Source organism: Pimephales promelas, chromosome 19, assembly GCF_988280905.1.
Source record: "Pimephales promelas chromosome 19, fPimPro1.hap1.1, whole genome shotgun sequence".
Lineage (NCBI taxonomy): Eukaryota > Metazoa > Chordata > Actinopteri > Cypriniformes > Leuciscidae > Pimephales > Pimephales promelas.
Window position 1 is genome coordinate 16308887 of NC_142787.1, and position 26685 is coordinate 16335571.

Consider the following 26685-nt stretch of genomic DNA (forward strand, 5'->3'; position numbering starts at 1 on the left):
ACCGTGATGCTTGACACATTCAGTCTCTTGTAGGTTATGTCTGCGCGAGCGTGAGCAATAAGTTTCATGCTACAGTTCACGTAACGGCCACAAAGTGTCGCTAATAACAAGGGTTCCTGAATTCTATACATACTGTACTTTTAATAAGAGCAAAAAAGGACAATTGTTTAATCAAAATCTTGGCATTCCAAACCAATGTTGTTATCAACTATATCAACTTTTTTGTAATTAAATGAATCTGAAATAAAAGATGAAATCAAAAAAAGAAATGTTGGTAAAGAATGACTTGGAATATAATCATTTGAAACACACTTTTGATACTTTCGTTCTTCTTCTGAGTTCTATGGGCTGTGTAAATGATGTCAGAAATGATTTTTGCATCTTTAAGTGAGAGATTACAACACTGCGCTGAGAAATGTTCTACCTAATTGAACATCAACACCAGCAAATACATTCACAATTACATTGCAAAGTGGGGGGAAAGATGACAGCCCACCCAGCATAAGAACAACAAGATCGGGTCAATATCCCCATGATTTTGTTGCATTCTGCGTCATGAGGGATATTTTTTTTTCATAGTCATTTGTTTGGGAGTATGCTGTATCGATTCATAACGTTCATTTTGTGGTTGTGCACATCAGACCACCCACAGCTTTCGTGTGTGGTCAGCCCCAGCGACTGATACAATAACACCAGGCAATTAAAGACAGTTTAAATGAGGTCACATAATTTAATTTCATCGCATTTCACTGAATGCATCAAGCTACAGTAGAAGCATGGACAGCTGTGACAAGGCAAATGAACCCGAACGCACAGACACGTGGTCCGAGACATGAACAAACCCCATCGGGTTTGAATCGTCAAGTCTTTAGTCTTCATTTTAACAGACGTCCTCTCGTCTAGCACCGCTGAAAGCAAATGATGTGCGACAGGTACAAATGACAAGGACAGGCTGAGCGTTTGCCCTGTTTTCACCAATATTTACAGGTTTCCTTGTCTACTTGGTTTTGGTCACATCGTCAAAAAAAGCATTTTCTCCATCAGTATTTTTTGTTGTTTCCCAATAAAAATACATTAAAACCCTTACAATTTATCTGAGACATCATTCAAAGTATATATATATATATATATATATATATTGCACCGCTGGTCACAAGTTCTATATTGTACCTCCCTAAATTATTAGATTTATGCTTAAAAATGATTATTTTTAATACTGATGAAGAAAATGTTTATTTGCAGTGGTAAATTTATGCAAAAAAGCAACAGGAAAGACTGAATGATATTCAAAAGGTTTGCCACGTCTCATATTCGTACCATACTGAAAACAACAGCAACTCGTATGCTTACAGTAAGTGCAAGGAAAAGCCTTGATATAAAATGTATACGTAACACATTGAGAATTCTGTTTAAATATCAGTACGTACATTAAACATTACTTTAATTTGCATTTATACATTTCTTCTTCACCTTGGAATTGTTAACACCGTTTCGCCTTTATATACACAAGAGGATCCACGACAGCTCAAGGAAACGTTTGGTTCGATCACAAGAAGAAATACGAGTGGCGTTCCTGGTTCTGTCGTCCTTCAGGAGTTTCCCATCATCTAAAACTCATTGTTCATTCTCATATTCGTTTTCTCACATTCAACTGTAACAGCCAAGAGTTAATCTTACCGTTCGCTTTCAGAGCAAACGTTTTCTGTCATAATTTAGAGTCAGAATCCACTTCTTTCTGTTTGACACTCATTTTCACTTTACCTTTCATCATGACATCTTTCACCTAACCAAGCTGCACCATCCCATCATCTTTCTTTATGAATTCAATCCAACAGCATTCTCACAACTGGTCCGCAATCAGCTCAATGGGCTTCGCTCAGCTGTGTCGAAACCTTTGAATCGAATGGACAGGTGACACGGCTGAAGAGATGCCCACGTTCTGTCAGAGAACAGCCCACACAGTGTAAAGTTAATAATAGACTGTCCTCACAAGCGTGGATGAAAAGACTCACTGGATCCAGATGGTGTTGGCTCTGTCGGGCCGTCGCGGGTCTGCGGTCAGGTCTCCGAAGGTGGAGAAGAACTGTTCCATCTCTTTCTGCAACATCTCGTTTCTCTTTTCTGCATCGTCTTTGGCTCGCTCGGCGTTCCTCAGCTTGATCTCCACCATGGTGTATTTCTTCTTCTCTTGGTCCAGCTCTTCATGTAGATTCGCCATCACTGTCTCCAACTCTAGATTCCGATGCTCCAGACTGCAGAGAAGATGAGAAAGGGTGGGTAAATAAACTATTACCACTACTGTGATAGTTTAATAAAACACTTAAAACGTTTATTTAGGTGAAAGGTAATTCTACCATGAACCACACAAGTTTAAAAAAAAAATAAAATACAAAAAGAACAAACACCACAAATTTATACATTGATCTCTGCCAGAAATACAAATATGCTGCACATCAGGCTTGACATCAGATCAGTTATATTTTACATCCCAGAGAACTTAAGTTATGCTAAAGACCCCACAGTTATTACAATAACGTAATAATAATGTTCATTATATAAATTAAATAAAATGTATTAAGTGTGAAAATATATTTGAAAAGTGACTTTATATATATATATATATATATATATATATATATATATGTGTGTGTGTGTGTATATATATATATGTATATATATATATATATATATTGCTGTTTCCATAATATAATATACTATTTTTTTTCTAATTTTTTTTCTAATAGTAAAAAATATTTTTATAATAGTTTCTTTTAAAAAAAAAAAAATAATCTCATTAAATTGCTTAAAAAAATAACTAAATTCATTATAGATCTGCAGTGATAATGCAAACAAAAGCAAAAGGGAAAATATTTAAAATATTTGTCATCTCATATACTGTATAGAGGGTATGCAAGTGACGTCACCGTCGGCCGGAGTGTCTGCAGTTACTCACAGTGAGTGGCAAAAAGACTGAGCGGCTGTATTGGTTTTCAGTGTGAATGCCGCAAAAAACAAACACAACACATATGAAGTGGGAAAGAGCTTTGCGATTGACTGTACAACTGGATTTGACAAAAAATCGGAAGTATATTTTTACAGACTGCTATAAAAAGAGGAGTAAATGGATCGCTGCAATTCACAGAAACAACTGGACTCCAGTCAGCGAAAGGTGGATTTGCAGTTATCATTTTGTGTCAATATGCTGAATTGAGGTGTAAAACCATACCCATTTTGTATTGTTATATATATTAACAAGTCATCAATTAAATATTTATCATTGCATATTCTGCATTATTGGATGTTTTTTTTTCAATAAACACTGACCAAAAAAAAAAAAAAACTATAAAGTTTTAGGGCTGGACGATATGATGATATATATATAGGCTGTATATAACACTACAGTAAGTGGTCACCCGGATTTAGACCTACCTATATTGTATTTATATAAAGCAAATACAAATACACAGGCAAATTTGCTTTATGTAGGTCTATATTGCTTTTATTTCCCCGGTGTCAAAATCAGGCAAACATAAATGTCAGGCAACACGATTCCTGGCTGCATGTCAATATCCATGGATCACTGGATCTTTAGTAAGTTGTAAGGAAGACTATATTGAGTCCAACATTTAGTTTAAATTCATACAATTGTTTGTTTTAGTCGCATTTTCGCAGTTTCCCCCTATTAAATCAAGTCACGCAGCAGATCTTTTGCCACTCAGTCAGGCTGAGGGGGGTTGTTCCGGCGGGAAAGTGACGTCAATGCATTCCCTCTATATATGTGTGTGTGAGTGTGAGTGTGTTTTGTTGGTAACACTTTACAATAAGGTTCATTTATCAAACATTAGTTAATGTATTAACTAACATGAACTAACCATGAGCAATACATCTGTTACTGTTTTTGTTAATCTTTGTTAACGTTAGTTAATACAAATCCAGCTGTTCATTGTTTGTTCATGTTAGTTCACAGTGCATTAACTAATGTTAACAAGATTTTAATAAAGTATTAGTAAATGTTGAAATTAACATTAACAAAGACTAACAAATGCTGTAGAAGTACTGTTCATTCTTAGGTAATGTTAACTAATGTAGTAACTAATGAACCTTATTGTAAAGTGTTACCGTTTTGTTTTTTGGTGAATATTGGTGTTTTCCCATTTTTGTGGGGTTTTCTTCTATAGATCACACAAAAAAATGTAGTAGATGTATTTGTTGCAGCATCTCTCATCACTGACACTGATCCACAAAATAAAGAGAGGCATGCAAGTTGGAAACAACCAGGGTGAAAAAAAGAAATCAGACTTTCATTTCTATACATTTTCAATTCCATTAAAACTGTGAAAAACATCTCTTATTTGTGTACTCTCCAACCAAAGACCAGGACAAACGCAAACAACAGCCTGGTACCATTACTTTTAAGTCCTGACATGTCTCTCACAACATGGCTCTCTAGTTTTAAACGTGGCTCTCACCTCTTGATCCTGGCTTCGTATTCATTCTTCTGCTTGAGCATTTCCTGTTTGAGGCTGGCCACCAGGCTGTGTAGTGCACTGTGGTTGGTCGGGCCATTTGTGATGGCAAACGTTTCACTGTTATCGCTGCTGCTGGTTCCTCTGCTTCCCCGGCCTCCTCCAACACTGGTCCGCTGCTCCTTTTCGTCCGCCACCAGTATGTTATCCTCTTGTGCTGGCCCGTCCAACAAAGGGTCCTCGAAGTTGTTGCCGAAGAAGTCCTGCTCTGGGCACGTGGTCGTAGAGGAGCGGCAGGAGGTTGAGTTTTCCGGGAGCGAGATCTCGCAAGACGAGGTGGACCATGTGGCGCTATCCACGCTCTGTTTGTCCTCACAGCTGCTGCTCAGACTGGGCTGTGTCGTCTGCTGCTGATGGATGTGGACGTTGTCGTATGTGGACAGGCGGTTCTGCTGGTGCTCGGCGTCTCGACTTTTAACCTCACGCATTGTAACGTGACCATTGGGCACCCAGAGTCCATTCCGCCCATTCAGAGTCCCAATCGTCACGTCAGTGCTGGATATGCCCATTCGAACGACACCATTCTGAACGCCCATTTTAGTGCCCGAGCCCTTTATCGCACCCGTCCGACGGGCATGCAGAGTGCCGATAATAGGTAGAGTCTGACTCTTTTCCTGATTGGCGTCGCATGAGGACGATGACGACGAGCTGAACGATCCGTTAGTGACAATCCCGCTGCCTTTGCTGAAAGCCGGGTTCTTTTTTACTGCCAGTGGCGGACTCCGGGTCACCTCGAATCGCTGTCCGGTAAAACCGTTACGCGGGCTGCCCGAGCGGGGAGAGCCATTGTCCAGAGGAGCCCGGGTGGGTGATTCGGGTGCGTCCCAGGTGCATTGTCGCACCCCACTGATGTTATTGTTCTCTTTGTTTTGTAGCTGACCATTTGTAGGCCGTTTCTGTGTCTCATTGTTGTTATTATTAACCAGTTCCAGGGTGCATGTCTGGTCCTCTTCGGGTGGGAAAAGGACATCATGCCGGCCAATCAGAACGGCCATCAACTGCTGTACCAGTACTGTGCCTGAACACATGACAAACAGATTGCTCAAACACTAAAATAATCACGATTTAGAGCTGTCTGGAGTGAGAGATAAGGACAAAAAGACCTACCTTCCATTATAGTCACCGGGTCCTCAACTTTTGGCCTCAGAATATTTGGCCCGAAGACCGTAGCCAGATTTTGTACGCTCATTTTATTCACACCTGAGTAAGACTGAACTTCATCCAGAAACCTAAATCCAAAGAAAGGTCTTAACTTTACAACTGAGATTTCTGCAACTGAACGTACAAATCTGAATGTATAAAAAAAGACATAAAAATAAATAAATATGTAAACATATAAAAATGTAAGAGTAACTGAAAGTGAAGTGGTGAGCATTATGACCCAAATTTTATATCATGATACATATAAATATATAAATATATAATATATATATATATATATATATATATATATATACAATACACACAATTTAACCTAATATAAAATAGCCAAGTAGTAATATTTACATATTTGTTGGTTGGTTTATTGGAACTTGATCGTGGCAAACACACAAAAAACAAGATTATATTTTATACGGAACCCAGCATATGGCGTGGAAAAATATATACATTGTGTCCACAAGTTAATAATCCACACTGTAATAATTTGTTCCCTTTGTTTCAGGTCAGTCAAAACTGTACTACTGTACACACTCTAAAAAATGCTGGGTTGTTTTAACCTAACTTTGGGTCAAATATGGACTAACCCAGCCGTTGGGCTAAATTTTTACATTACATTTTTAACCCAGCATTTTGGGTTTGTCCATATTTGACCCAAAATTGGGTTAAAACAACCCAGCATTTTGAACAAATTCTTAATATGTGGTCAGAAACATACATATATATATATATATATATATATATATAACAATGTAACCTGCAGAATCATGTAAACTGAAAAATTCACAACATTAATCCACATTGTGATGAGCCACAAAGGAATAAAATAAAACAAATCACTTACTTGCATATGTATTTAAGCAGATTGTAGTTCACCAGAGGTAGACCTTCTACTTGACCTTTTAATTCCTTCATTCCCTGTATAAAGACCAAACAATATATATATATATATAAATAAGGAAATATATGCATTTGTTTGAACCGACTTCTGTAATTCAATTTGAAATGATCTGGACTAATATACATCATTACTAAATCAAAAGACATTTTAACCAGTCCCATTCCTTTTAAAACTCTTCCTAATTGACTTTAAATATTCATATTGCAATTTATTTTGTTATAACTGTGCTATTCGTCTAGGCATGGGTCAATGAATTTAACAATTGATGACTGTCTAGATTTAATGATGCGCTCCATCCCAGATCTGTTTTTATCATGGTTGATATGTATTTTCCCTGCAGGCTCCCTCTGAGGAAAAATACTTTGTTGCACCACATGAGAAAGCCATTTCTCAAAAACAAATGGATCCAGTACAGCCTTCAGCTTCATTTGATATCGTACCACGATTCTTTGTGTGCTCCGCACTCGAGGGATTCTCACAGGTACGAATCTCGTTCACAACCTTGGGCCAGTAAATTAAATTAAATCTGGTAAAACCCCATTGTGCACTTTGATTCTATCCTGAAAAGCCTCTGGCTGGAGGCACTTGTGATTTACGCAAGGTAAAAGTTGAACTTTAAAGTCAGAATGAGGCTTTTTCCGTTCCTCAGGGTCAAACCCTTTCTTCTACAGACTCAGCGAAAATAAGGAATGGATGTACGCAAGATGAAAGACGACTGCGGGAGAATAATGTGATAAGTCATATGCCATTCTCTCAGCCTGCTGGTGGGAACCAAACTCAAACAGAAATGAGAAATAGCCAGAAGAATGGCACCAAAGAGGTCAACAATACCTTCAGTATAAAGTAGATGCATTACGATTAAAGATAACAGCTTTTACTTTTATTCAGTCTGTTAAACCAAGTGTTATAAAACGCTAAATGACAAACAACTGAAAGATCCCTTAGTTTAAGCCTAATTTGCCTCATTTTAATTTACCCAAGTTGATCCAATAGTATAACAAGTAAGCAAGACAAACAAAAAAAATGCCTATTAAAACAGTAAGGAGTGACATAAACGTGAACAAAACACAAGTCCAAAAATGTGGCTAAATTAAATTCACAACACAATGCATACACACATTGCATTCTTAATGTTTCCAACAATTTGATGTACACTTGCTGAGAAAGTTAAAGTTAAAAGTTAAAGTTTTTGTTTTGTTTTTTTGCGAGAAATTAAAACTTTTATTTAGCAAGGATGCATTAAACTGACCAAAAGTGACAATATTACAAAATATTATTTTAACTAGGCCTAAATGATGTTCTTTTGAACGTTCTTGTTTTCTTCTTCCTTTAAGAATACTAAACTGTTTCCGCATATATATTAATCAGCACAACTGTATTCATGATAATAATTAAAATGATTTTTGAGAAGCAAATCAGCATATTAGAATGATTTCTGAAGTATAACGTGACAGACGTGAAGACTGGAGTAATGATGCTGAAAATTCAGCTTTGCATCACAGGGAATAAATTACATAAATTATTTTAAAATGTAAGAATATTTCACAAAATAACAATTTTCACTATTTTTGATGAAATAAATCCAACCTTAGTGATCAAGAGACTTTTTTCAACAATATAAAAAAAGCATAGCATATACAGTATAGTATCTGGCAACCTGCATCCTTAATGACACTCAATCAAACTTAATCCAACTTTTGAGTACTGAGATATGTTACCTCATGTGATGGTCAACCATTCATGCCTTCATTTTTTGACTAAATGTGTTACGAGGTGACTCACTTCATCCTGGTCTTTGCTGAGGAGTTTGGTGCAGGCCAGAAACTCTTCATATTTACAGAACGGGATGACCGGCTCAGGCAGCTCTCTCAAGTACAGCTTCAACAAGGATGCCACGGTGTGAACATCTGTGTTACTGCAGAGAAAGATGGAAAGTGTTGATTAAAGAAGAGATAAAGCATGTTAAACAGTGTGGGACACTTTAATGGTGTGTTCACACTTTGATTAAAATAAACTTTGGTGCAATTGCTCTAATAGTGTGGTTCACCCGGACCCATGAAAATGTGGGTCTTGTTTCGCTTACAAATGAACTTGTTTGTTTTGTATTTTTAGGTTCGGTGTTATAAATGACAGTGTGAGCGCCAAGCTAACCAGGACTAAATGTATCATTCCCTTTTTTGGTCTGGACCAAAAGAACCAAGAGAACTGAACTACAAGTGTGAATGCACCCTATAGAGAGCAATGAGGACATCCCTGAGTGGGTATCCCAGTATATCTAATGATAAGTAACAGGAAGCTGGTACTAAATCAAAGCGAGTACAAGCCCGTCACTGATTGGCCATGTAACAGCCCCGTAGAGGACCTAGGCTTGTGGTGACGTCGTAACATGCTGGATTTATTGTCACTTCCTGGGTGGGCTGTACAGGAATAGCCGGCACATGTATAATGTAACCGCCAAATGTATTTTCTGAGCAATGACCCTTTATAATTATCACCTTTGCTTCAGACACCAACAAGATCTAAATATGAACGGTGTTAAATATGCAGTGTGCTTTTCCTGGTGTCTCTTCCTGTGTGGAGCTCTGACAAGCCATCTCTAAAATCACAGACTGTAAATCAACTGGAAAACAGCTGCTGGTGTTATCTGCAGCGTTTGGCATCACGGACGGAAGTACAGAGAAAGCTCTTCCCGAAAGAGAAAGTGTCCAAGTCTACATTTTAATGTAATGTAATGAGGAGACATTGCATTAAAATGGACAAAATACTGCACTTTCAGTCTAATATTTGGGGAACGTCATGTAAAAGGAATAAAAAGACTAAATAAAAACCTTGTGTTGTTAAAAAGGAAGATTTGGTCTAGCTAATTCATGAATGCAAATGTGTGGATAAATATTCCAGATTAGGTTCTACTAAATTGTAATGGCAGACATATGAAAAGAAAGCAAATCAATTTGATCAAGCATGAAGCAAAAAGATGGCAAACTAATGGGTTTTATTATGAAGAGAAAGTATGTTGAACAAGCTTTATAGGTGCCAGAGCTGTCATTATGTCTTTTCACTTTGATTTGTCACTGGAGCCAGAGCGAACTAAAACCTTTCGTAAAGCCTTTAATTAGACTCAATTCAGGCATTATTTAAATGCTATGGTATTTGAAAAGAGCAAGATGTTGCAGGTCACCACGTATGCATTTAGCAGATGTTTTATCCAAAGCATCCAAGGTTTTGTAGACCTTTATTTTGCACAACGGAATTAAGATTCAAAATGGTCTTCATTCTAAGTAAAATAAGTCCAAGTCTTTTAAGAACTGATCACTGAAAGGTTCTTTGAGGTTCAAAAATGGTTGTTTATGGCATCACTGTGAAAACCACCTTTTGAAATAATTCATACAGAGACTATAAGTGTATTTAGAGCAAGTACCAGTCGAAAGACGGCTTCTCTCCACAGTCGAAAGCATCCTGAAGCTCTTTGACGAGGTTGGCTTGTCCAGGCAAACGGAAGAGCCCTTCCTCTCGTAGACCCCAGCAGCGGATGAAGTCCACGCACTGCTCCACCAGCATGGGAGCCATTTTGTTGCCATAACGTCGTTCGTATCGAACCGTCTCTTCCAACTTCTGACCAAAGATTCCTGAAACACAAGCCAACATAAAGAAAAATTCTGAAAAACAAGATAACATATAGGAAAATCCTGCTTACTTTACACAATAACCTTGACACGCCCCTGCTGATTTATTTTCTTTTTTCTTTGTAAATACATACATATCATATATATATATAACTACGACGAAAACTATGACGACAAAGAGGATAAAACACCACCCCAGCAGAAGAAGATCAAATTCAATTGAACTGCATGGTTAAAGAGTAACTAAACACTAAACCAACTTTTTTTAGTTAATGATCTGTAAGAATGGATCTTTATTAATACCATTCATTGATTCGAGTAACTTTTTTGACATTTGTTTATAAAGTGTTCTATTTCTACAATATATGGTGTAAAAACGTCGTAATGCTGCCCTCTTCAGGTTCAACGGTGGCTACTGCAGTTGAATTTTCCTATTGGATGTTCCGCACTTCATGACGTACGCAGGTTTCAGCTCACCACGCGAGCTACGCCCTTGGCAATATAAAAACCATCTTGTGTCTTCAAAACCACTGTAGGGAGTCGGGAATTGGAATTCTGAGTATTAAAAACGACCAGGATAGAGTGTTTTATAATCTATTTCGTCCCCTCTATCTCTGCTGGGGTCAGGACACTTTTTCAGCATTTTCAAATATTGCCAGTGGGTGGAGTCAGGCTCTGACCAGGGGTTTAGTTACCCTTTAAACTTTATTTTTAATGACGTTCCAGCTGATGAGGTAAAACATTGTCCGTCTGTTCGGACTCTGGGTCGAACACGTATGGGCGAATCATTCCGGTTGCCATTTTACAACATTGGAAGTTTTCAAAACCATTTCCCCCACGTGCATCGACGAGGTGAGTTGAAACTCATTATAATATGCAAAACTGTTATCCACTCACAGCAGTGGACGTTTACTTCCAAGTCTTCAGTGCGAGACGCCCATAAAAACCAAGTGTATTTGAGCTATGCTCAAAACTATGGTAGAAAATAGCCTATTACTTATTCATTTTGATGTTTTTGAATGTAGAAACCAAGCAAACGTCATACGTTGACCTCAGACAACAATCTCATAAAATTTAAAAAGCCAGTTCATGACCTCTTTAAAAGACGTTGCAAAGTTTCAGTAAAAATAAATGAATGCTCTGAATTTTCTTTATTTAATATTTAACAATTTTGAATCTTTATTTATTTTCCCTTAATAATCCTTTAAATTTATAGGCCTAAAGTAAATGTGAATAATTTCAGTTAGTGTGCTATTGTATTATATTATTATGGAAAATGAGTCTTGAGCTATTTGACAGATGTTTTAGAGCTCTAAAAATGAGTTTTAACTCAAGTGATCCCTGTACTCCTGTATCAGAGACAAAACAAAAGCCCCGTAACAGTGAGGAGAGAGCTGCTAAAGAAGCCTGATTTAAGCCATTCTTTCATGTCATGCCCTCTGAGAAGAAAATCGCACGCTTCCTCTCCTGTCCTGTTCTTTTGTCTGCATCAGTCAGGCTGAAAACAAGCGTGAATCACATGTGGCATGCATATGAGCGGGGATTAGGCCAGACTTCCTGGAAGCTTTGGATCGGTGGCGCTTTCCGGGTCTCCGGACTCAGGCGAGGGTACAAGATGGTACAAATTCAACTAAACCAAGAAGACAGGAAGGGATTTACTGCCCTTTCCTGGCTGAGCTGATGGAGGAAACAATGTTTTGCATTTTCTTTTCTTTCACATTCAAAAGAATGTCTGACTCACCATGTTTGAAGCTGACGCAACTTTTAATTTTACGGAAGACACTTCTGTGCATGGAACTATAGTAAAATAACGGATGCAAGAAAGTGCATTCGAACTGTCTTCCTCCGAGCATCTTCAACAATAAGTCTGATGTGGCCTGCAGTCACACTATATCCATACAAAAACACAATGGCACAAGAATATCATCCAAAACGTTAAGTCCCGGCTAGTAGAGGCTCCTTCAACCAAAATTTTGGGGAAAAAAACATTGTAACTTTGAGAATATCCACACTTGAACCGCAATTGGAACTCAAAATGCTGAAAGAAAAATGACTTGCTTTGTATAGTTCCTTTTACTACTGTACAAAGATCCTTTCTGGATGAATAAACTCAGAAATTTCCTACGATCCATCTCTGGACAAGCGATGTTATTACGGTGACCACACAGGTGTGAGATAGTGATCTGCCTAAAACACAGTAGGAACAAAAGTAAATAAACTGAATGCAGACATTGACTTGGCTTCAACTCTTAATGATTTATGCAGAAGCTCTTGCACGAGTTTCTAGTTTCCCATGAAAAGAGTTTGATGATTCAGACTTGTGCTTCCAGCCAAAGGTAATCTCCTGATGGATTTTCTCTCCCTTCGGTGAGTTCTCCTGGCTTTCACCTCGGTTTCTCATGACTGGATCTCCCGTAAGCACTCTGTTTGTGAATCCTCGGCTCAGGGCTTTAATATCACATTTGGGTTAAGTTGTCTTTCACTTCACAATAGCAATAGGCAATTATCAGCACTGTACACACACACACACACTGAACTTCATGCCATCTTCAAGCTGTCCAGGGCTTTTCTGCTGACCTCATGTATCCACACACACAGGGCTCTTTGTGCTGCTCTGCGACTCTTATCCTACAGAAAATCGAATATGAAAGCTGGCAGACCGGCTCTCTCTGCAAACTATCTTCTCCTCTCATTACGCTCTTGCACCTTTTAGGTCTTCCTGTCTCATCTCATTCCTTTGAGGATGTCCCTTCTTTTTTTTTTTGATGGTCTTTTCTCATCTCTTTTTATCCCTCGTTACGGTTTCACACCCTTTGAGCTCTTCTCTTGCAGTTTCTTCAGTCTCCCCTCCACTCCTATGATCCCCTCTCTTCGTCTCATCTTGTCTTCTTTTCGTTCACAGATTGGTCAGATTGCCCTGAAGCCATTCCTTGTATTTTAACTGTTCCCCTCTCCTGTATTTCTGGAAGTAGAGTGCTTTCCCTCCTTTAAGAAGGTTTGGATTCAAAGGGGAGGAGACGAACCACTCCATCCATCCAAAGCTCAGACCTGACCTGTACTCGAGTACGACAGACCAAAACAACCCCCCTCCACTCCACCCCGTATAGGTTAGTATTTAAAAAAAAAGTTGCTAAGCTCTTAGCTGTGTAATCGTCTGTTGTGGCTGTTCCCAGCCTTCGGCCCTCATTCCTGCTGTTCACACCGCCGTGTTTTTTGGTAGACGTTTGAACAACAGTGCTCCACAATGGCTGTGGGCAAATCGCTCTCAGCCTAAAAGGTCTTCCAGTTCATTGGCGGAAGATTAAACACAGACTGATTGTTTCTTTGATCTTCCTGAATGAAGAATAAAAACATGCATTGAATGAATATTCTCTGTCTGACCCTTAAGGGCAGGATTAACATCTCAAACCCTATAACGAGTACAGTAAAATGAGCATTTAAATGAGCTCTTGATATCTTTAATTTAACAAATTCATCTTTAATATAAAATGGTAGGAGATTATGAGAAAATAATGACTTTCCTTTAAATTTGATTTGAACTTTTAGTATTTTTATGTGCTTTTGCCTTTTTTTATATAAGGTTACTGCAATATTCATACATAGCTTCTTCTTCACATTCTAATATTTGTGATATTTTATTTCAACTTTATTTCAGTTACTGAACATGATTAATATTTTTTAATTTTAGTCAACACACTGACCAAATTGCTTGAGACCCAGGACTGCATGCGTCTTATCCATTCCAGTGATGACCCAATTAGTTTTAGTAACATTACCAATAATGTTTTCAATTTTTATCCCATCATGCTGGGTAGCTCCACCCACAACAAAATCTCATTGGCTTAAAATTCTGATTTACAAACCTAACTACAAAATTCCACCTGTGGTGAAAATCAAGTTTTTAATATTGTTTATATGTGGTGTTTTTAATATGCTTTAAGACAAACCATGTGCAAATTCATATGTCAACACCATTGCTGAGTATTTTCTCCTTAAAACTGCAGTAAACCAAAGACAGACTCAAAACGCGGCTTGAAATTGCTGGTGCTTCTGACGTCACAAACTACCTCTGAGCTGGTGTGAGTAAGTGGAGACGGGGCTAATTTGCATATTCATAGAACCGCATATACTAAATGAGGCAAGGGCGTAGGGTTACGTTCAAGCTATTTTAAAGCATGAAAAAAATGTAGTTTTGGTGATCAAAGATTAGTTTTAAAGGGATACAATTATTGACAACAGGGGGACTTTAACCTTTATTATGAAATGACACTTGACACTGGATGTTCTGATAAGGTGATAGTTTGGCATTTTTGTAATGTATAGCATACAGCATGCATTATGGGTCTAATATGTCACAGGTAGGTTGGTGAAGTTCCTTGTTTAGTCAAAGTAAACTTTTAACTAATATGTGATCTCTCTTGAATCCCACTGGAAGTGTCATCCTCAGAGAATCAATACTCCATTAACTACAAAAGTCACTTCTGAAAGCCAATAAAGTCTTTGACAGAAGGGTAATCACACTGCAAACGCCAAATAACATTTAACAAGTCAAAACTTAATTACATCTGATAATGATTATAAACAACGTCCGCGCTCTAATGAATTATCAACTTGTTGCAGCTGCGCACACATGCTCAAATCAAATCTGAGACGGAGATGTCAAAGGTCAAGGAGAAGAGACTAGAACACACGCACTGCAACTGGGTGGTCGTGAAACCCCAAAGAACCCCTACAGTGGGATATTGTACACTGTTTGACTCAGTGACCTTTGACCTATCAGGTAAATCAACTGACTTTGGGAGGGAATGTCGCTTTCACAACTACAAATGTAAACACTAAATGCATTCCTAAGGAATCTTAATTATTTTGGCTATGAGATTTGAACGGCTCTGTGCACAGAAATGCCACCAAAATCGTAACAGTCTCCATTTGTCAAAGTCCAATGAACCAATTGAGTTCACATAGAAATATAGGTTTAAACAAACTGGGAGATTAAAGAGATTGCAAAACGGTCACAAAAAAAAAAAAAAAGCACAGTGTGGCCCCACGTATTACAAATAACTGAACTTTTGAGTAATTAAACAAATATTTTTGGACAAGTTGTAAAAGTTCAATGCTGTCAGTCTGCAGTCTGTCTGGTCAGTCTGGTACCCTCAACACTGAGGCCGGTCACATTTCTGCCCACACAGAGTGGGATCATTCAGACGGATGAGCCATTCTTGCAGTCTGGTGAACACACCTTTTAAGCCGAAATTGGAAAGTGGGCAGTCTAATCATGGTGCTGTATGCGAGATTGAAAAAAATAGCACACATTTAAACACACCCACACAGCAATGAACATGATCACCCATTACCGCACTCTTACAGAGACATTGATAACCCAACAGCAATTACACCACTCACATCGAGTCAATTAAACTGACAACTATTTCAAAGACCTAATGGCATTTTTTTCTATAAATGAAATCTATATTGAGTCTTTAAATACATGCAAACTGTTCCAACCTTGACCCAGAGATACAACTTGAGTAAAAACTACAGAAAATCATAAAGCTTCTAATGATATATAATTGTTTCTACTCCAAATCAATTGCTAAAACGTAATCATTTTAAAAAGTTCAATAGAGTTTTAGACAATGACTGAAATAAAATAGAATAAAAGTCAAAATGAATGAATGAATGAGGAAATTTTAATTTAGGTTCTTTAAAACACTGCTACATTTATGTATTAAAGCAAAAAAATAAATAAAACATGTTTGTCTAAATACTTTACACTAAAAAAGAATCTTTTTTATATATTTGTTTTGCATTACAATATTGAAAGTTGTCATGAAAATAGCAAAAATGTGTAAAAAACTTGCATCACAAACAATAAGTGTAAGCTATTATGATTATTAAAACATTTGGTAGCCTAACTAAACATAATTGTATTAGGTTTAGTGACAGTATGGTGCAATAATTGGTATAGGCTACTGGTTTTATTATTGCTTGATACAAATTTTCCTATTTCAATTTAATTCTTGTGGTTTTATTCCAATCTTGATTCAATTTCTATAGAAGTTGTCTATAGAAGTGGTACAGTAGATACTAGATACATGTTAATTTTTCTCAAGAAATAAAATCTCACCTAATGTGGTAAACATCAGCTGGTATTATTAAAGGTCCAAAATAACCACTCAAATTAAATATAGGCCTAATGCGATTTTTATTACAATAACAACTTTATAATATTTTAATGCTACACTCTAAAAAATGTTGGGTTGTTTTAACCCAATTTTGGGTCAAATTATATGGACAAACTCAAACATTGGGTTAAAATGTAATTTAAAAATGTAACCCAATGGCTGTGTTTGTCCATATTTGACCCAAAATTGGGTTAAAACAACCCAGTATTTTTTAGAGTGTATAAGTGAAAAATATAATAAATATGTAATATAGTGTACATATTTAGCAAAATACCAATTTATAGTAATACTAAATATAATATAAAATACAATTTTCTATGGTCATTGAATGGCTTTCCTGAGGTACTGTAAATGTAACGTTATGAGACATGTAGTCTACTCCAGCTATATTATTGACCTCTTTCCACAGTTGAAAAACACTGATTGGTCGATATTATGAATGAGTCATATATGTTTTGGTAAGTTGTAACGTTACTGTATCTTTCTACATAGCTGTTGATCAGTTGTGTTTATTTACTATTAACTTGTAGGCTAGTAAAGAGAGGTCAGTTAGTAAAGAGATGATCGTTCAAGAGTCAGGCGCTACAGCGATCTGTCACATTTAAAAGCGCCAAAACGTTTGCCAATTTATTGTTTGAATTTCATAATAAAATTGACAGAATCTGAGAGTTGAGAATTTGTTTCATATCAAAAGTAATCTTCTCTGTCTTGTCTATCGGTGCCCTCTTTGGTTCGCAGTTTTTCTCATTATACATTAGTATAATATATAGCAAAGCTGAGCTGTGTAAGTAAAGCATGGTTAAACTGTGACCAGCCTGTTTATAACCATTAACCACTGATTTATTCTAACAAACTGGTTGCAGAAGCTCACCTCCTCCAAACGGAGCCCATATCACCCTGCGGATGGTCTTCACCCAATCCTCCATGTCATTCTGCGTGCTGGCCATAAGAAGGTACGTCTCATGGTTGGATGTCATTCGCTCCCTGTCGCCCCCTAAAGAGAGAAAATTGAAATAATGGTCAGATGTTTGTTGATTTGAGAAGTTAACATTTTTTCCCCATTTAAAAAAAAAATATATACAATTTGACATTTTTAAACTGACAATTCTAAAATATAGCAATAAACACAATTTCAATTGCAAGAGCCAGGTAAATCTCATTCACTTTCTTCACATTCAGCCCCCAAAACGTTTCTTTCAACAAACCACGACAACAACCAATTAGGTCTCTGTCATGAAAGATGAGAGGTCACATGCCGCTGCGTACTAAACCTCACTGACACTTCTGTGATCCGTCATTAACCCCTGACTCAAAGCCATTATGTAAAAATGTTCAGGTGTGTTTGACATCTGTGAAAGGGAGCTGAGCCTGAGACTTTTGACCATGGGTTTGTCTCGGTTGATGCGAGGTGATGTCACATGTTTAGTCTGCTGGGGAATGAGGTGTCTGTCTTGTTTTTGAGAACAGCATGCATCGGCCCACGGAATTTAAATGACAACATTGATAGAAAGTGTTTAAAAATAAAGACTTTTTACTTTAGGTTAAAACTGCTAGATTTCCATATTACAGCAGCAAAAAACATTTTTTTTTTAACTTAATTTAACAAAGTATCACTTTTTTCTCCATTGTGCCACCTGACGGAGTTTTGGTTCCTTGCCACTGTCGCCTTTTTCTACTTCAGTTGCCAATGGCTTGGCTTGCTAGGTTAAGGACATTAAATGTAATATTTAATTTAATATTCAACAATAATATTGATCTGCCTGCTTTGACACCATAATATGGGAACCGAACTGAGCGGGACAATAACATCAACTAAATTGATAACTTTTTTACAACAAAAAAGAAACAACACTGAACTTACTTACAGTAAGCTGGACTGTAACACTATTTTCTTTTGAAAACACTTTTTTGCATTATTTTCCTGTTATCACTCTAAAGCTGCTTTGAAACAATTCAAACTAAGCTCTATAAAGAAATGTGACGAGAAAGAACAAAAGACAGACAGAAAGAAAAATCAAGATAAAATCTGATCAGTGCCGGATACATCTTGTTTTGTTCCTCATCCATATGGAGAGAGATGATTATACCATTCTTTAAAAGCATGTCTGACATGTCCGATCCGTGTGCTGAGGGAGATTTTTAAGAGTTAATGGAGATATGATTTGAATGAAAGACTAAATTCATGCAGTTCTCCAGGGAGTCGCCGCTGTCTTGATTATTGATTTTCATCTGCAACCAGATCAGTTTGGCGACCATTAAAAATGTATTTATAGACTGTCGAGAAGCAAAGCAGATGGAAATCACAGAAGGAACAATGACATCGACTCCTGCACAACACCCCTGGAAACGGAGCGATTGATCCTTCGGAAATAGCTTCCGTGCACAACCGAGTGTGTTGTGGCCTATTTTTGTCAGATTTGTTTTTGCTTGTCATATTTGCATATAGTTTTATTTAATTCATTTGGGTAACCAAACAGGGGGCTAAATTTACAAACTCAGCCTATTTTATCTTTATCTTACATTTACCTAAGTGACATGGCAATAGAGTATTTGAGGTTCAGGTTTTCAGAAGAAACAAGCATTGTAAGGCCATATTCAGTTTTTTTAAAGTTTAGTAAAATTTTATTGGCCCCAAAATTGCCACATATTACTTTTTCAAGGCAATTTTGCAACATTTTGGACCTTTTGTCACTACCTTTAAAAACGTATAATCGACATGTAAATGACTTTCATGACATATAGTTTTACCTACCATGTCACCTATTAAGAAACATTTTTACTAAAACAACACAAAAGCCATTCAAAGCAAAATCTTTGCAAAAAGTCAGCACAATCCATCACATTTACATTTCATAAACTTGCTCTAGTGTTTCGGCATCCACACCTGTTTTACAAATGGAAATGAAGGAGACAAAAGCTGGAATGCTGAGCTGCAGTCCACCGCCTGAGGCAGCAGATGAATGAGAGTAAGATAACGGCAACCTAAGCCAAGACTAAAGTGTCATGGCATATGCACCGACCCGCTCACATAGGAATGCATGCGTGCAACAAAGGGCAGACTCGACAGGGGTCCGACTAGAACACAGTTTACACACCATCTGCTGCGGTCTCATCTTCCGACCACTTGAGCACATATAACACAAGAGCTCTGAACACACTGTCAGAGGACCAAGAGGAGGCTAAATGAATCGTAAATGAGTCTATCTAGCAGTAAACAAGGCCTCTTCCCCAATTAACACGACACCTGTTTCATTGAAGAGAGAATGAATGTATAGAAGTGCTCGCCAGCTCATTCCTCTTGGCTGCAATGCATGGCTGCTTTATCAGTGAGGCCAAACATCTAGAAATGAAAGGACAGACACTGGTGAGCTACATGGGTCTGAAATTACATTTTAATACTTCACATTTGGTTCATTAAAACCATTCTCCAATTCAATGGTTAGAGAATAGACAGAGGGCATGATTATAAAACTAAAGACCTGAATTTTAGCTCCAATTGGTATTACAGGTTAAAAAGACACACTAATTTTTTTTATGTTTTTGAAGGAAGTCTGTTATGCTCAGAGGCCTTTGAAATAGGCTAATTTTACCATTTAAAATAACATTTTTCAATTCTAATATATTTTGAATCACACTTATTCCTGTGACGCAAAGCTGAATTTTCAGCATTACTACTCCAGTCAGTGTCACATGACCCTTCAGAAATTATTCTGATATGCTCATTTGGTAAAAATTAAACAAGAAACATTTTTTTTTTTTTTACAATTATAAATGTTTTCCAGGATTCTTTGATGTACATAAAGTTCAAAATAACAGAATGTATTTGAAACAGAAGACTTTATACATTTAATGCATTCTTGCTCAATAACAGTATTAATACAGTATAGTGTAGCGCATAATCATGGCTTTTGAAGACTTGTATTACACCATAGTCTGAACTATTTTTTATTGTGCTTTGGTTCATATTTTTGGAAATCAACAGCTTCCATCCCCATTCACTTTCACTGCATGGATTAAAGGGTTAGTTCACCCAAAAATGAAAATTCTGTCAGTATTTACTCACCCTCATGTTGTTCCAAACCTCTATGTGTTTATTTGTTCTGCTGAACACAAAGGAAGATGTTTGGAAGAATGTTTTAATCAAACAGATCTCATTCCCCATTAACTACCATAGTATGTATTTTTTCCTACTATGGTAGTCAATGGGGAATGATATCTGTTTGATAAAAACATTCTTCCAAACATCTTCCTTTGTGTTCAGCAGAACAAATAAACACATAGAGGTTTGGAGCAACATGAGGGTGAGTAAATACTGACAGAATTTTCAATTTTGGGTGAACTAACCCTTTAAAATGGATTAAATTGATAAACAATGAAAAAAATGGTACAGGTATAATCAGCAGTACAGCAACAACAACAAAAAAGCATTTTGGATTGGTTCAAAGGACTGGAAGCCATTCAAAAAATTAGACTCTCTAATCTAGAACAGCACCTTAACTGGAACCAATGTACCAAACAATGGCATGAAAACAAATACCACCAGCCTAACTATACTGCATTTCCTTATAACAAACATCAGCACTGCTTCAACCACCCCATGATTCTTTCTTCAACCATTTTACTCTAACCAGTACTTTAGTTCACTCCAGAGACCCGTGACCCCACTCTTACTACAGATACTCTAATAGATTACCTTCCTCTCCAAATGAACTCAACGATCTATGACCCAAATGCTTTCTCCCCTCCCCTCCATCACCTGGCTATACATTAACCCTAATGTGCCTCTTTAAACTAGACTTTTCCCATGAGTATAGACCCATCGAGGCGACCCATAAAAGCTGTTCTAGGATCAGCACCACTTTGTAAACAGTAGCTTTAAAAATCTGAGATCGCCGTCCATCTTTCGGCTCCTCTCTACTTCGCAGCGGGTGAGTGACAAGTTCTCAAGGGTTCATAATGAACCAGCTTTTTACAAGCCCGCTGCCATTGATCCCGGTGCCAGTTCACACACTCAGGAGGCTAACGAGAGCCCTTTGTGCCCGCTGAGCGTTCAACAATCACCCATCTTCATGACCAGGGCACGGCTGAGCCGGTTAGCAAACCATAATGTGCCAAGCACGATGTCACCGCTGACAGATCTACTCCAGCGATCTTCAATAAATAAGGCTAATATGCAAATGCGTGAGCTAATTACATTTAAAATAACATCATTATGCTTATGAAATGCATCAATGCATACTTTTTGGTGTGCCTATTTTTCCAGACGCATTGCTTACACGTCGAAAAGCACTTGAGAAATTAATTATAGTACGAGTTATGCTTGCAAAGCACATCATTTTGAGGATATAGTTCTTTATGGATATATAATGCCACCGACTAATATGCAAATGCCAAGGTTATGATGTTTATTGGCACTATTAACTGAATTCATACATGGACAAAGCACTTGAGTAAACATACACCACATAAAGTAATATATTTTTATATAGAGAGCTATTTGACAGTGTGTTAAGGAGTAGAGAGAAGGTTTACATAGTGTAATGTATGCATGGACCATCAGTGTGTGTAATAAACAATGTAAGAATGATCTATAGACACACATTCCTCTTGTGCTTTGTATGTTTATCTGCATGCACTGCTCCTATGGAATTCTCACATATTAAACAATCCATCACACGCACAAACCCTTACATCCCAGAAAGACAAACAAAAATGCTTCAGTTTTCACATCTGTCAAGATAATGCCATAATACATCTAGAGACATAACAGGGCCCTTAAAATCTAAAGTCTCAGGATGCATTCTTGCATTACATGTGTGATTCCTTTTAATAGTTGATGTATGTATATGAATCAGATAAGCAGACAAGTGTTGCATTTTTAAGATAGTTTCACATTTTAACCCTCTATTGCACAGTGGATGCAGTGTATGCACCAACAATTTCATCATTTAGATAATTAGTTTGCTCTATATTTCAGTTTTACCTGTATACGTCAATGCATCATCTAATGTAATATACAAGAGCTAATCAAATCAGTTTCTTACTGTAAATTGTGCTAATAATAACACATGTGGAAAGCCAAGTTCACCAAATTGGTGCTTCCAGCAACTGTGGTCAATAATACTATAATAATACTAAAATAGAGCACAGCGTTACCCACAAAAACACCATCAACACATGACACAACCTTATAGTAAATATGAACTAAATGAACACAAATGTCATAAAACTTAACATAATGTAAAATTCCAATAAACAAACTAATAGCAAAAATTAACTAACTTTTTAATTAAAATCTGAACAAATGTAATTATTGGAATGTCATTGTCGTCATAAATGAGGCGATTCATACATTTAACAGTAAAATATTGTTAAACTGATACACATCACTTGTTTTATTTTAGGAATGAGGTCAAATCCATTCTCCAAAAAAAAAAAAAAAAAAAAAACGAAAAAAAGAAAGAAAAAATCAATTTGTTTAACATTACTTCCGTAATGCATGCAACATGCGGTAGAGTGTTAAAAATAGTGCAACTTTTAAAACGCGTCTCGAGGCTTGCGTCTATTTTTTAAACGCAAAGACAAACGCGTTCTATTAGATCCCCCCACTCCCTATGTATATTACCTTGCAAATGCCCACATTTGCGAGTTTAGTACATAAATCCAGTCTTGTTTACACTCTCTGTAAATTGTAAAATCACACACGCAACATTTACGCGCTTCAAAATGAAACCACCACACAAGCCAACACTATAAAATAACGCCTCAGTATACATACTAACCCTAAGGCTTCCAGGTGCGGGTAGTTGTTACATACGTATGGACTCAAAGTACTGCAGAAATAAATCCCACTTATGTTCCAAACGGCCGCGCGCACTGCTCCACACACCAGCACCTCGCGCACCGGCTGCGCGAGACACAATAGGATTACCAGCGCTTGTCAGTCCCTCCCCTCACGCACTCGCTGCCACTACGCTGTTTGTTTGGCGTTTAGAGCTGCGTGACGTCATGCAGACTGTTGAGCTATATTTCGTTCATCATTTTCGTAATATCATAGTTTGCTTTCACATTTGTCATAGTTTACACTTTGGTGAAAACCATGTGTCTCCGTTTTACCCCATGTGTCCCTGTTTTTACCTGCGAAATAATTGTAGCAATTTTCAATTGCTTTTTAATTATAATTATTTGAATCAAAGCCTTTGAGGTATAAAGAAAAAAATATGCATAATAATAGCTAGCTATATGATTTTATTATTATTGGGCAATGTTTTATTAATGCATAATGAGTAACACTTTGAATAATAAGCTTACAACAATATGGTGGTTACTATAGTAATTTTTTATAAAGGGAAACAAGACTAATTACACACTATAAATTAGTTAAATGGAGCATTCATTTCTTTTCACGATGCAAAACATATAAAACTGTCTAGTCATCCTGACCTTCTGACACTGACACACACACCCAAGCATTATCTGTCTTGACTGACTCCCTGTTCAGTCATCTATGCAGAATTCCCTGCATTTTTCCTGTTTCCCTGCTTTAGAAACGCACACCCTCCTTCCTCAGGATGTCTTAAACAACCGCTCCAGTGTTTCTGAACTTACTCATCTTTGCATTCACCATGAGTAAACCGATTAGCAATAGCTTTCCTCCTTAAGTGTGTCTGTGTGTACCATGTGTCCGTCCAGTAAGTCGGTTAGTAGCAGGTGACCCACAAACTCTCATTCATCTCATTAAAATAAATGAGATCTTCAAGAAAGTGGTTTTATTGTACAGTAAATCAGAGCTAACATCTGTCACGCATGCTTGTGGGTTTAACAGCAACTGCGTTGACATAATCAACTGAAGGTCTTTATTCAGATGTCACTGGTGTTTAGGACGCAGCTGTCTGAGGCATTCGCAGGCTGCGCTGTGTGAACGGATTGTTATGCAAACACACTTTGACTCCTGAAGGAGTTTGACTTTGACTCTTTCTGTTTCTTTCCTCAGAGCAGGACACCAAAGAGCCAATATAACCTTTCCAGACATGAGTAACAGGAAGAAGTGACTTGCCTTCCTTTAATGCAACAAACCCAGTGACCTCCTTTTTTTCCTGCTTCTTCCTGTTTCTTCCTCCATAACATCCAGGACGGATATTTTATGGTGACTGCCCGAATGAAAATAATTAACAAGAAAATTCACTCAAACTTATGAGTCAAAAAAGATCTTAAAGTCACCATGAAATCAAAATGGACAATTGTTTGTCATAATAATTTATAATAATAATTATGGGTTAATAATTATTTAAATTAATAACAATATTATTTTTACATACATGCAGCAACATCTATTATTTTCTCTGATGACATGTTTACTGGCGCGAGGGCGGGGCAACCTGTCACTCACATGACATCACAGCAATAGCACACTGTAACCATCCATCCAATTCCCATTGGACAAAACCAAGCCCCGCCCCATATTTTTTACTTCTTGTCCGAAGAAAAGACTATCGCAACTTCTGTTTCGTGCCGACTTTAACTAGGTCACACATTCACAGCCAATCAGAACACATTTTATGTTTAATTTACTGCTATTAAGACTTTCAACCAATGGGATTTCACTACAGACGGAACTACCTAAAGTAATGCTGCAAAGTTCAAAACTAAATTGATGGCTTATTAGGACAAAAAAACCTAGACTATCATGAAAGGGAAGTGATTTATTGCTTCCTGTTTGGAACATGGTGTTAGCCTCCTCTAATCTAATGACCCGGTCATGAAAAAGTCTTATATAACCCCATTATATTGTGTAAGATAGCCACAATGGAAAGGAAATACATACAAACTAAATGTGCTTTTCACACTTTGCTTAACCCTTCCATTCCCACTACGTTTGCATTGTTTTTCTATGAGCTAAATGGTTGTTTTGAACCATAGAGCTTATCTTTTTCAGAGCCTTTTGCGTTGTAAAAACTGTGACAGTCAAGTTGAAATAAATTTAACTTTTTTTTTTTAAATTCCACTTTTCAACCCAGAAATTAGTTGTATGAATGGCCCCTTAATTGCCTTTTAATGCCACTTTAACTCTGGGTTAATCAATCTCACGCTTGTATTTTTTCAATACAAGGAATCACAATCACCGAAAAGTATTATGTATCCCACCATGTTCACACTTTCTCTTTGACTAAAATTGATAACGGCCTAACAACACTAACTCTCTCAGCGATACTATGTCAATATTTAGCATGTGATATCACCAAGACATGCTGGAATACAACAGTGAGTAATTAGCGACAGATGAAAACCAAAAAAAGTTTTTGCATCGCTTGTCCAGTCACTGGGATTAGGTGACTGTTTTTACAATTAAATCATGATTTACCAATAACTTTTGTCTAATAGTAAAAAAAAAAAAAATGAGAACAACTGAAACCACACATACGCAAAAATCATATGGAGTTGTACGTGTTTAGAGAGTGTCATCTTTTTGCTGAGAGTACTGAAAGCCTATGAGGGAAAAGTCCTTATATGGAGATGGTTTTGGCATGTCTTATGCAAATGACCAGCCTCAGGCATGAGCTTGCTCATTTAGGACACTCCAAAATCATTGACATCAGATTCAGAACAAGTTTTTTGGGAGAAGAACATCTACAAAACAATCTGTTTTTGTTGAATGAGAGCTATGAGTGATTTACCACATAAATATGCAAATAAGAACATTGAACTCTGAGATAAAAGTTCGTATTTGCGTATTTACGAACGTATGTACAAACCTTAACAAAGTTTGTAAAACCCAAAACATTGACTTTTGGGCAGAGAATATAGGCCCATAAACTTTTAGGGGGAAAAAAAAAAAGTACAAAAGCCGTCACTGGGGCAGTACCTTTTCAAAAGATTGCCTATTAGATCCTCAGATGCATATTGGTACTAAAAGTCCACATATTAGTACCTAAATGGTAAATAGTGGAACCTTTTTAAAGGGTACAATCCCAGTGACAGCTTTTGTACCATTTTTGATGATGATTGGCTAAAATGAGCCCAAAAGCAACTGGTTCTCCCTAATTTTAAGATGCATACAGTCATTATACTTCTGCAAGGGGTTTCATGATCGCTGTTTACTGTTGTCTGTTGTCAGGGAATCGCCATGGTGGTGCACCTCTGTTGCCATGGCAAAGGAATGAGGTGGAATGTTTACAGTAATCTCCAGCTAGCATGTTCCATTAAACTAGCAAGCCGAAGTTCCATGACTCCTGCAAACAAAACATATTTCACTTTCTCTATTCTGTGCTTTCTTTCCAAGTCTTAGTAATACA

The 26685-nt window shown here is 37.2% G+C and overlaps 1 protein-coding gene across 3 annotated transcripts in view; it reads right to left on the minus strand.

Annotated features, from left to right (window-relative positions):
- Positions 1-716: 716 nt before the first annotated feature.
- The window catches only part of arhgap24 (Rho GTPase activating protein 24), a 133447-nt gene continuing 107478 nt past the window's right edge, over positions 717-26685 (minus strand). For 2 of the 3 annotated variants that reach the window (XM_089124034.1, XM_089124033.1), the window contains exons 4-10: positions 17265-17387; positions 10004-10211; positions 8368-8500; positions 6529-6602; positions 5634-5755; positions 4470-5544; positions 717-2252 (exon numbers count right to left, since the gene is read on the minus strand). In XM_089124034.1, coding sequence (XP_088980160.1) covers positions 2009-2252; positions 4470-5544; positions 5634-5755; positions 6529-6602; positions 8368-8500; positions 10004-10211; positions 17265-17387 — 1979 coding nt within the window. In that variant the 3' untranslated portion in view covers positions 717-2008. Of the gene's footprint in view, positions 2253-4469; positions 5545-5633; positions 5756-6528; positions 6603-8367; positions 8501-10003; positions 10212-17264; positions 17388-23175; positions 23335-26685 lie in introns of those variants that run through there. The other variant, XM_039672611.2, reaches the window with a different exon arrangement.